Source organism: Glossina fuscipes, unplaced genomic scaffold (assembly GCF_014805625.2).
Source record: "Glossina fuscipes isolate IAEA_lab_2018 unplaced genomic scaffold, Yale_Gfus_2 3, whole genome shotgun sequence".
Taxonomy (NCBI): Eukaryota; Metazoa; Arthropoda; class Insecta; order Diptera; family Glossinidae; genus Glossina; species Glossina fuscipes.
The window spans coordinates 12,547,666-12,560,923 of NW_023998417.1; the positions used below are offsets into that span (position 1 = coordinate 12,547,666).

At 34.1% G+C, this 13,258-nt stretch overlaps 1 protein-coding gene across 1 annotated transcript; it reads right to left on the reverse strand.

Moving 5' to 3' along the window:
• Window positions 1-2,539: 2,539 nt before the first annotated feature.
• Window positions 2,540-5,348, reverse strand: LOC119635202 (pupal cuticle protein Edg-78E). The gene is made up of 3 exons (XM_038029894.1): window positions 5,125-5,348; window positions 3,719-3,966; window positions 2,540-3,249 (listed from the first exon to the last, which is right to left on the reverse strand). Exons 1-3 carry the CDS (start codon window positions 5,134-5,136, stop codon window positions 2,799-2,801), a joined length of 711 nt encoding a protein of 236 aa, XP_037885822.1. The 5' UTR covers window positions 5,137-5,348; the 3' UTR covers window positions 2,540-2,798.
• Window positions 5,349-13,258: the final 7,910 nt, after the last annotated feature.

The following is a 13,258-nucleotide window of genomic DNA, read 5'->3' on the forward strand; positions in this document are numbered from 1 at the left end:
TGTCTAGGAGGGCGCTAAGTTTCGCTATTTTATTAATTTTAACATATTAATAATTTTCTCTCTAGTCACTAACTGTAAAATTTGAAACAATTGAATAATTAATTCATTGCTTTCAATTAAAATTACTATGGTTTTATATATGTGTCTGTAGTGTGTACATAAGTTAATGAAAAAAGTTTCAATTTTGTTGTATAAGAGCTACCGCAGAAGAATGTTCTCACCTTTTGTTTTATTGGGCTTACACTTTTATACGGCCAATATGCGGGTGTGTATGTCGCAAAAACAGAGAACGTAATCGTACACTCCCAGTGCATACAATCATACTTTTTTTTTTTGCCTATGCATATATATGGAAATGCATCTACATGCATATTATATATGTTAATATTTCCGTTAAAAGCTTTAAAAATTCTATTTGCAATATACTTGCATGCTAAGCAACTAAGCACATGTGCTCACACATCCACGTTATGAAAACTTGTTTCTACAACTTTACGATAATTTTTTCTTGCTTCAGTTTCTTAGCGCGTGCATTGTTTTATTTATACATTAATTGGCACAATACATGATTTGATAACTTTCCACTTTGATGGAATGCATGTTTTTGCATTTTTCAATTTACGTCTCTATCACACTCTATAGCGTGTCCGTATCTACGTACGTAAGTATATGTAGATCGATAAACATGAGCATAAAAAATAGATGTAATAACATTTGATTTGTTAACTGGATGCGAATGAATATATTTTTGTAATAGGCATTCAAAGGCCTATCAATTCTACTCTATATATATTCATATACATTCAGTATGTATGTGTATAGGGTAGATATATTCACTATTTACATTTCGGAAGGCAGTGTTCAATGGAATTGGTCGTGCTTTTTAGGAATAATCGATCTTATCTACTTGAGCGACAGCGACAGCATATCGGATAAAGCGTTCGTATCATCCCATGTGGGAAACACCCATGCCTCCTACCTACAGCATACCTAAAGCATATATGACTGGAAAATTACTTTTACGTGATAAACGTTGCACTCGAAGTAAAAAGATTTTCATCCAATCGGAACGTCAGCATTGATAACTATTTTGCGGAGAAAGCTTCCGAGTATTATTTGGACGCTGGATAGCTAGAAGAAATAAGGCTACAAAGAAGAAACAAGATGAACTAAAAGCGAAAGGATGGAAACTCTTTTTTAGGTTAAAAACTTTTCAGCCGACCTTCGTATACCTACTGGCCTTTCAGATGAAGATACACTTCAAATTCTTGCCGAGAGAGATTTACAAGAAGTAAGTAACGAAATTATATTCAATTATGGGTGGATTTTGGTCGCCTGTTTTGCCTGGCAATTTTCTATTGATTGGATCTGGTTGAGCCATCACAGGGATCAGGCTAATTTTTTCTTTGCAGTTTTGGACGCTCGTAATAATGAGTTTATCCAAATTCCGTATAGATATCACCTATGAGCCGTTAGTTGGGTTGCTTGCCGCATTGTAAAAGGCGTACTTAAGCACTTGTGCGTTTCGTTCTCTATGTTAGTTGATGTTTATGTTTGAGTGACGGTAAGAGCATTTTTTATCTGATCTGGGAGAATGTGTTAAGTCTTAGCTTTCTGCTGTAGTGGATATGTACCTCCGATTTTCATAAAAATAGACCGATGGACGTGATTGAATTGACTCATTCTCTCAAGACTGCATACTTTAGTGGATCTTTGACTCACAGTCTGTGTTCTACAAATGAATTAGTTATTTATAAAAGGTCAATTAAATTGATCCTCAAGTCTACAAAAACTTGGAGAAACAATTGATCAGTTTTTGATTATCAATTGATCAATTGTGTGCTATCGTCCAAAGCTCACAGACAACCACCTATGGATAGTAATATTATTTATTAACGCAAGCTCGTCTTCTGTTTGCTCTGACGATTTTTGAGGTTAGTAGTAAATGATCCTTGCCCGCCAGGGAAAATGTGCACAAGTTCTTATCACTTCAATACTCTTTAATACCAATCGATGTGGATGCGCGCCATCGCAAACTTCAAGTATTTTTAAAGGGGAATGCATTGAACGCATTTTGAAAGTCTTCTTGAAAAACTTCTTCAATAAAAAACACGTCTCTCTATTCCTTTCATTATCAGATATTCGCAACGTTTATTACTTATTTTCTTATAAAGCACACACTTACGTTCTTATCTGAGTAATACGAAAAGTCCACTTTTTTTAGATAATTATTTTTTTTTTTTTTAGGAATCTTCTTTTCTATATATTAAATATTATTAACACAAAATTATAAAATATTTTTTAATGACAAAAAATTAAAACTGTTGCAACAATTTTTTTTGATATCACAAGAATGCGTATTGAAGAGAATAAAAATGATACTAGACAACATTTCGTTAAGTAATAGAAGAAGAAAAGAAGGCAAAATATGTGAGAATTACAGAGAGAAAGTGAGAAAGAAAGAGAGCGAGGAGCGGAAAATAGTAGAATAGATCGCGATCCCTTAGCTAATATGTGAAAATAGGTTCTGTGGGTGAGAGAGGCAGTGTTGTTGGCTGGATAAGATTACGAATGAAAGAGCAAAATGGAGAATGTTATGAAAGAATCTTAAAAGAGGGAAGAAGAGAGAAAGAGAGAGAGAGAGAGAGAGAAGGAGAGAAGGAGAGAGCAAAAGTCAGCTTTAGTTGTATATTCTTTTTTTCTCACAAATATCATTAAATATAAAAAAACTCAATCTATCACTCTCTGGATCGAAAAGAAATCAATGTCTCTACTATTTCTTATGCTTTGGTCATCCCTTAAGCTTTGTTAAAACTGTAGGTGAAACCGTCTGGTGTGCGATTTAGGGAGAGTTTACCGGGTGGTGAGAAACGATGGGGATTTGGTGTTGTTGTGGGATAGTATTGGGGTTGTTGTTGATATTGGGGTGCGGGTGGGTTGTAGGCGGGTGCTGGAGGATTATAGGCAGGAGCTGGAGGATTGTAGGCAGGGGCTGGATTATAGGCTGGCTGCGGTGCAGGTTGTGGACGATATTGAGGTTGACTATATGATTGCCCTTGACCAAAACCGGGATCGTTGTAACGCTGATCGTATGACCCGTCATCATAATCATTGCTGCGGAAAGCAGGTCCAGCCGGTTGTTGTTGGTACTGAGGTTGATATTGTGGTTGTGGGGCATATCCCGGAGTGGGGATTGGTTGTGGTGGTGCAGGCGGAGGCACTGGCAAGTGATCTCCCTGAGGTTGGAAACTGAAATTGACGAAAAGCAAAAACAAAAAAAAAAGAAGGAAATTGAATGAATGTTGAGGTAATGCTTATTTTATCTCATGTTGGTCAAGCTTGTATCAAAGCAAAAGTAAACGGGTACTTTAAACTAGTTTGTTTTAAAGCTACAGTAATGTAACTAAAATGTCTTGGCTGCTTGGTGCGCTTTCATTGTAACCACACCACCACGTTTGGAAAAATGTAGCACATGATAAAGCCACAAAAGTATTAGAAACTATACTAAAATTGTCAAGTGATTGTTTTTAAGGCCTTGAGAGTTGATCGACTTGTTAATTATTTGTTTTTTGTTTAAACTTTGGTTAATAGCCCAAAAAATATTGAGCCTCATAACAAAGAAACCGTACTTTTAAAGTTAGTGAATGAACGAATTGAATGAATTCTCTTCCTCCTGCGCAATGTCAATTATAATCGATTTTTTTGTAGGTTCTCTTACCCATGTTTCCCGGCGGTATACGATATAGTTCTTCTTTGACCGGTCGGATCTACATAACTGTAGCTACCATGACGTGTGCCATCAGCATCAGTTTCTTCTTTGAAATTGATACCGTCTTCCTGTGTATAAGCAGCACCAAATTTACCATCACCGGATAAGTAACGTTGCTCGCTGATAATGGCTGCTGTTTTGGGATCGCGATGATAATTTTGACCTGCAGCTAGCGCTAGGAATGTGGCTAAAATGATCTGTAAGAAATAAGGCTGAGTAAGGCATAATAACATCGAACAGTTTTTTTTTGGATCTTTGCAAAATTTGCATAGAATTTAAAAAAAAAAAATTCAAAACTGATCATAGCTTTGCAATCAAGGCAGTAATAGTCGTGTGAATGTGCGAAGTGAGAGGGAGACGAAGGAATAGAGATATGAGTGTGTCTAAATCTGCTTAGATCTCAATTAAAGATATTCATCCTTTTTGCAGTTGTCACATGTGAAGCTAAAGGAATAAATGGCAGTTTGTTCAATTCACTTCTTTAAAGCCAGTTCTTCCTCTTATAAGGATAAGCAGACAGTGTTTTTTTTTCTTATTATTAAAAATCGTAATTTTAGTTTCTTCTTATGATCTTAGTTGAATAGAATAAACTCCTTCAGACTTGTTAAGATACTGAAAGTGTTTTCATTAGTAATTTGCTTTTAAAAGAACAATCCACACTCCAAGGACCTTATTTGTAAACGCTTTTTGAAGCTGTAAATGCAAGGAATTCAAACTACGTATGCAGAGAGTGGTAGCCTGATATTCAATCGTCAAATTTGTTTTAACGATAAATGCACGAATGAACCATATTAACGTGCGATTCATATATTTTTTGGTTACAGTCCCCCAGTCCATTCATTTAAAATCGCATTTAGTTATACTTTCTTGATCATATAACGCGCTTTTCTCTTAAATGCCTAAAAGTGCTTGTCACAAAAGTCTTCACAATCAGATATCCGCATTTTTTCCCTTTACGTGTGCAATTAAATCCGTTACTCTCTTCTCATAATGATCCTGATTAAAGCGAAATTTGATCCACGTATGCAAATATTAATAACGATTTTTTTTTTTTTTCGTAATGAAGTTATCTCGCTTTCAATACAAACAGATTGTATAGATTTTGTGATTAGGTTACACCTTGTTTCGGTTAGGTAAAGAAAAGGATATAAGAGTTCTGTGTTCATTGATGATTAGTGCAAAATATGGTGACGATAAGTTGAATTTATTTGAATTCATATGTTAGTATATAAATCTTTTCAAAAATATTTTTAAATTTTATTTGAATTATTTTCTTCATCTTATCTTCTTCAAAAGTTTTTAAAACTTATTAATAGATGTTTAGCAGTTCTCTTTATAAAAAAAAATTCACTCACAAATTGGAACATTTTGTTATTGTAATTTATATTTTTGCTTTGTTTGAATTTTTATTAATCCTTTAGACGTAACGCAAATATAGGTAAACTGCTTAATCCGGAAAGCCTTTACGTTTTGTTTGTGTCCGTGATTTGTAAAGCTGACGGATATAATATGATACGAGATCGAGACCGACAGCAACAGACTATTTGAATAAACTGCCTTCCGCAGTGACACAGCTTACACTTTTATAGCTGACGTACGTACAACTAAACCTTGGTCAAGACGGTAGTAGTCAATAATCTAACGCTCAATAAGATTTTTAATCTAGTGTTGGTAATTTTTGTTGCTAACAAGTCAGTCAGTTAGTGAGCTTGTATGTAGCGAATCGTAGCAACAGAATGGTAGAACCAGCTGAACATATAAATACATACATAATGCATGTTGGTATATGTGGAACAATTTGAGAGTAATGTAAAAATGTAAATAAATAATAATAATATAAACAAGAAAAAGAAAAAAAAAAGCTAAGCCATGACTATAACCACAACAAATCGAAGTAGAAATAAACAAAAGAAACGAATCTCTATGCTAAGCATTTCGCAAAAGTAAAGCGAGTGCAACACCAACACATTCACGTGACCTGAACAGTATTGCCTTACTCGCTTACAGTGTTGGTGGTGTTGGTTTCTTATTTTCTAAAGAGGTTTTGACTGCTGGTGGAGCAGTATATGGAAAGGTGTTGTTTATGAATTGAGCTTTTTATCAGCTTTTTTTTTTCATTTTATTTTATTTTGTATTTATCTCCGTAAGCGTGTTCGGTTTTCTTTTAATTTTTTTTTTTTTTAATTTTAAATACAAAAAATACTTATTTTTACATACATACAATAATGCAGTCAGCCAGTCAGGTATTGTTGCTCTAAGTACTTATTTTTAATATTTCTGATAAATTTCAGATTTCTTATATCTGTCTGTGTGTGAAACAATAAACTGATCTTATCTTTTACTTAGGTTTAGATATTTACGTGTGAAATAGTGGGGAAGGGAAGGGGATATTTGGATTGGAACGAATCCGGAGACGAAGGCAAGTATATGAAAATAAGTATTATTATTTTTTTACTTAAACAAAATTGTGTCGATGAACTCAGTGCGCTGGAAGATCTTCTCAGTTCGCCTACAAAAATGATCTAAAATTGTAGACAGAATTGTATCACCACAACGGACTATTTATCGAGTGGTGAATGAGTAATGGAAGTAGTCCTAGCACCTTAAGTAACGCAAGCGAATTCGTTCTAATTAGCTAGGATCACAGCAAGAAACTAAAAACGCAATTTATATTAACAAGCACTACCTCCTTATCCTTGGATCTAAGGGTGACTACAAGCTGAAGAATTAGATTTAAAGGAGTGAACTTAATGTTTTGTGAGTTCTGAGTGAAGAAAGGGATTGGATGTTGTCTTTATTGAACAAAATAAATCGATGGATTGGTTATCTTGCTCGGAGATATCATTGGATATCGTTGTTTTCAAGAGAAGATATAATTATCCTAACATGATAGGTACTTTCTTTTACATAAGGATTGGATGGATTCTTAGGTGTTGTGCAATATGTAGATAGTTCTACGACTAACCAAACAATTGTATCAATAAGGGACACCTTCACCTACTTTTCTTCTCTTCCTTTGCAAGTGACTAGGGAGAAAAATATATGTCAGAGATCAGACGAAGTACTTGAATGACTTAAGCGAAACGCTGATTGTACAGAGATACAAAGACAGAGAGGAACATCATGTAATTGACTCAAACTCTTTGGATGATTTCCGTGTACCTGATTTATGTGCTCCCTTATCCGCTTATCTTATTGTTACAAATGATGTGAAAAATTGATTACGCTCTCAACGGCCAAGCGGATGGTGTAAGAATTATTTTATATGATAAAAATAGCAATTATTATTAATTTGATAAATTTAAAAACCGGTGTAAAAAGACCGATTCCTTTACGTAAACAAAAGACTTAAGAAACGAACTTTTGTGAAAGTCTAAGCTGCCAGTTTGGGTTGCTGACTAAGACAGATTCTAAAAGAAATATTAAAAGATTTTTTTTATTTTTATTTAAACATATAAAAGCAATCTTGTAGTTCAAGAATAATTTTTTTTATTTTCAAAATTTTTTTTCCAGATTAACAGTCACAGATATGTAATGCATTCTTGAAGTGCCTAACCTTAGCCTTTATAATTAAATTGAAATTCTTTATTTATTATAACAAAACCCATTACCAGCAAGAGCAACTTTCATTTTCAACCTTAAATTTTTTCCTTTTCATATTTTTCGAATTTGTTTTTTATTTCATTCTACTTATTTAGATATACGCATTACGTTAATATCTCGCATTTTAATATTAATATTGAAAAACAAAAAAATAAAATAAAAATTTACACAAAACGAAAACCAAAACAATTTGCTTAGCATTCGATTGCATGCAAAAAAAAAGAGACTTGAGCAACAAACCAAAAGAAAAAAATCTTGGTTCGTTTTAACCTAAAAATTATTTTATTTGAACGCAGCGACCGGCCTGATGTAATAACTCTATTAAATCCAATTGGAATATTTTCAAGTAAATGCGTATAGCGTGTACAACAACACCGGCAAAAGCCAAAGAAAAAAATGTTACAACAATTTCAGGCGTTCTTTATACCATGATTAACTCTCAACTCAGATTAAAAAAAAAAAAAAAAAAACATTTCACAGATTAAAAGAAAATGAATTTCTTTGTAAGACAGTTTTCACCTTTTTTCTACTGACTCACGAAAACCAAACTCGTTTTTTTTTTTTCTTTATTAAATTTTAACAATTAATTTAACAAACTTATATGTATTTCTTATTTTCTCTTGTTCATGTAAAGTTCACTATGTTTTTTGTTTTTGCAATAGAAGTGTAAACAGAAATTATACGTTTAAGTTTCGTTATGTGTACGCCCACCTTCTTAACCATTATTTTTAGCTTAATTTCAGTTTTGCTTTTTTATTATTTTATACAAAAAAAACTTTTCGAAAAAAACCCCTTCTCTTGACTGCGGTTATTGTACTGCACATGTGCCTGCACACAGACACACATTTCAATATCTTGACTAAAGTTTCTTTTTGTTTCTTTTAAATGTTGTTTTATTATTTGTATAAGTTTTATGTAAAGAATATTGAAGCAAATACAACCGCACACAATTACCGCACCCTAATTAGAAGGGAGTTAGTCCGGATTTTTTGTCGGGAATTAATGTGATAATGCAACTCTACAATAACCGGTTAAACCAGGTCGAAACGTATACGAATCACTTTTTCTTTTCCCTTATCCTACTAAGCAAATTTTGCAAAATTCATTAATATGCGAATCAATCTGATTTATATCAAACTTTCCAGTCTACATATAGCTTGAATTAAGTAACGTTTTTTGCTTTTTGTGCACTTAAGTGCAGCGTTTAACGGATATCGCTGAGTAAATTGATTTCAAATATAGATTTTAATTTCTGCTCTTTGTTCCGGCGTCTGTTTTTATTCATTGCTGCCCAGCATGTAGAGTTTCGTTCGTTCGTAGCGTATTAGTGTGATTGCAGAGGCTGTTTGTTCTTCTTGATAGAAGCAAAGGCTGGGCTGCTCGTTCCCACACTTTAGATGATATTATTAGGACAACTACCAAGACTATGCAAAGCTTTCATAATGAAAATCGCTGAGAAAAATGCTTCGTTTAACGGCCATTTCTATAAAACTCCCAGGCGGTATTCACGTCAAGTGCTATATAAATTTCATAAATATTGTGGCCGCGCAAATCGATCTCAAAGTTACGCTTCTTATCTCGAATAATGAAGATAAAGAAAGATAAAAGCAAGCATTTCTACTTCAAGCGGCCCAGAGTATTCAGCGAAATCCCGTCCCTGAAACGATCGCAACCTTAAAGCGGGCTCCAGGTAACACACCCTGTTGCCACTTGCAACAAATTCTCTTCTAGTACGTGTGGCCAACTCTCTAAACTTATTGAAATGATGGTTATGTAGCTGGGCCAAGTACTATCTCAAGTTGACTCCTTGGTTGTACTTTGTACTCTCATGAGTTTGAGCCTTTGTTTTTCATTTTGATTTTATTTTTTCTTCTTATGCTTCGCTTCTACGCTTTTACTATCTCGTCTTTCTATGCTTCTTTTATTTCGTCATACAACGCTTGATTTTTCTCATCACATCTCATGTCCACACCTTGTCTCGCCCAAAAGTTCGCAAATTTTTCAACTTGACTAAAATACGATAATAATTTATAAGCGAATTCTAACTTGTGACTAGATCAGTGCGACACAAATGACGACCGTGGGCAGTGAAAAACGGCACAGATATCCAATAGTAAAGCACATATTTACATAATCGAAACTCTTGCCACGAATACGGCGCTGATTTAACTAAATACGAACAGTATTGCTATCAAATCTCAGCTCGACGTCCCAAATTTACTTATATAGTTCAATTACGAAAATATCCATTAATCCCATCTTTCTAAGTGTAGTTTGATGGCAGAAAACTTGTCCGTGTGAAACGACACGATGATGAGTGCCGCTTATGGTGTTGAAGAATGTGTTATACACGACTTTTTACAATGCTTCACAACAATTTAACTTTAAAGATAGCGAGTGTCCGAGCTTACTATTGAGACATATAACATTTTTTCATTGATTTTTATTTTATTTTATTCGCAAATCTGCGCATATATGAGAATAGCTCTGAAACATTACCAAGATATGACATCACTCGATGGTTATCTTTTCGAATAGTAAGTATTTGCTTGTGGAACATTATAATATGTAACATGTCATCCATGCCTTATATATTACTTTAGTAAATGACGACTGTTGAACACTCATCTTTTAAGAAATTATTAGTCATAGGTTGATTTTCTTCCTCTCTCTCTCTCTCTCTCTTTCTCTCTTTTTCTCCTACTCACCATATCAATTTAGCAGAAAGAGTGAGTACGACAATTCGTCGCTCGTCTTGAATTGCGGACAAGAAGCTTTAGTAGACCACAAGACTTATTCGACTAGAAAATCAATCTAGAGATAATCTATTATAAGTGAAAGCTGACATAGAAGTATTGACAGTGAATTATCAATTTATCAATCCAAAATATTCTAACTAATCTGTGTGCTTCTTCTGCCGATATTCGACCGTTCACGTCTTCAAATAAAGAAAATGTTTAATAGGAAATTACGATGGGAACTAAGAGGAGCTTCTCATCTGCTAAGCATATTTATTGACATTATTTGACCCCTCTTGTTTATAGTTATATAATAACGACTTTATTTTTATAATTTATTTAATTATTTTGTGTAATTTAATTCAATGGAAACCGCAATTTTTTCGATTATATATTCAGTGTCTTGTTTGCCCATTCTATCGGTGAATATGTGAAAATAATCTCATGTGATTCCATATATTCATTACACATACTCTTGTAGAGTTAAGTAATGAAAACAAAAAAAAAAAAAAAAAAAAAAAAAAGCAAAAAATAAAAACAATTTTACGCCATTCAGATATTAATCATGAGATGTAAACCTGTACATATTCATAAATATGTGTGCAACAAAAAGTGGTCATAACCAACTGGTGGACATAACTAGTATATTAAATATAAGGAGGAAAAAAAAAAGAAAAAAAAAAAACAAAAACAATTAAAAATAGTTAAGAAAATTATGCCATTACCTGCAGATAGATAAAACTAATAGACAGACGCTTTGTCATTTTTTTAATGCATACATTTTATGTAACATTCTTCTGACGCAATTCACCAAATGATTCGCTTGTTTGTTTTCTATTGAAACGCATGACTTGGCTTCATTTATTAGATGTATGTCATATAAGTGGCTGACTACAGCAGTAATTTTCTTGTCACATAATCTATGTTTAGAGAGATTTCTTAACCGCGTACATTGTGTGTGTGCGCTATGCTCTATTAATATTGTTTGGGGGCGAAGGTGGCAAACAATTGTAACCTTGATAAGCGAGAACTTGTTTCATTCGTTGCTGAACAACACACACACACCCTTATAAACATGCTTTTCATTTTGATATACACTAGTCTAGTATATATATATACGCATATATGTAGATCTATTTGTATATATTTCATATCCGCTTTTAATTGATTTTTAAGAAAACATAAAACCAGAAATCCATCTATCAAAACAAAAAAAAAAAATTAAAAAATAATTTTCAAATTTTTTTTATTTTTTTTTTATCAAAATCCCAAAAACATTTATCACGTAAATGCGGATTAATGTTGTGTATCACGTTATGCGTCTATTGCTTACACATTTTAGTTAATTATTTCCGCATCGTTAAAATTTCATATGAACGGGCGTTAACACACACACAAATTTGCTCGCAACTGAGGTACTTGTCTGCTTGCATTTGTATATCTTAGCTTGAAACGGGTTTGCATTATGCGTACACGACCAATAGTTTTCATACGCAGACATACCGTGTGTACGTAATGATATTGGTATTGACCTTGATTGAAATGTAAACAATTTTTACGCTATATCCACCACTAGGAGTATGCCAAGTTTAGAAAGGTATGCAATGCAAAACAATACTCTTCGGTGGCTCCATGCATTGCGGGAAGTATTCTTAAACAGTGCTTGTTGTATGTTAGGAAACGCGTAACGTATGTGCGCTCTCCTCGTAAAGCAGACCAGGGACAAGCGAAAGGTAGAACGTTTTTACGACAGCTGACGTTTTTGTCTATCGTTTACTTTAGATGCGTTCGAAGCCGTACATTGAATACTACTTTGCCATAAGCTGTTTCGGCATTTTTGCTGATGTGTTACATATTCGCTCCACAAAGTCTCAAGTATATCCAAGGCGTAAGTTTTGAAGACAATAATAGCTGTCTTCGCCATCACAGCTCACGCACAAAGAACTCAACGTTTGAAGGTGCGTAACAGAACGATATCTGTCGATATCGCATTGCTCTGATGGAGGTTGATTTGGGTCGAAGTGTGTTTGGTTGTTTCCATGAAAATATCTGGCTAACAACTAGCGGCACATTGGCCAAAACGTTAAACGTTCTTAGACTTTTTCGAGCCCCAGTCTGATTTTTTTTCTGAAGAAAATGCCAGTTCTCGGCTACGACAAGAGCACCGTACATAAAGTACTGTCAGTTGTCTCGGCTTATCTTACAAATCGAACAGCCGTCTCTTTTCGCCTTCATATACGTAAATGCAGCGTTTCTCAAGTGCGTTCGGAAGCGGAACGATATAGACCTTTTGCGCGGGATTCGTTTTTACTTCATGATGGCCGTTGTATTCTAGATTAATTGGATTCTAAATTCGAAATCGTGCTGAATTTTGCGACAAATTAGATGAAAATCTTGCAAAGTCGCAATTGCGTCGGTAAACACTGGTGTGGCGTGCGACTTAGCAAAGCAAGACTTTCATGTAATATGCCGCAATTGGCTTGGCCAGCTGTGACGTTGTCCAGCAAACGGAACTCATTTTGTAAATCGCAAGAAAGCATCGCTCAAATGTATTCACTAACACACTTTTTTCTTGTTCGCTAATCGTCCTTCTCAACTTATTACTAAATAGCAATAGATGCCAAACATTCCTCGAACCCTTATATGTTCACAGTAATACCTAAAAAAAAAAAAAAAAAAAAACGAAGAAAGAGTGGACCCCAGTCGCAAACTAATATCTTTTTGGTTATTATGCGTGCGCATAAAGCGGAAAATGAAACGATGCAAATACTCGGAAATAATTAATTTTTAACATTTAAAAAAAAAAAGGAAAAAACATCGATTTGATCTCTTAATCACTGAAAGATATTACCTTTCATTACATTTCTCATTAACGATATCCCCAAATGCTTGCTGCTATGTCTTTTACTACTCGTAAGTGTAGTGCATTTTAGGATTTTTCGCAGATGCTCAATTAAAGTCAGATATATTTTTCTTTGGTTTCAAATTACCGGCATAAGCTTCCATTTAATGACATTGAAAATTTCTGACTTTTCGTGACTGGCGCAATTAAACTGCGCGAGGTAGCTCTTAAACATTTATAATAGCACAAAAATATCGAACTACACACACACACACACACACACACACACACACACACACACACACA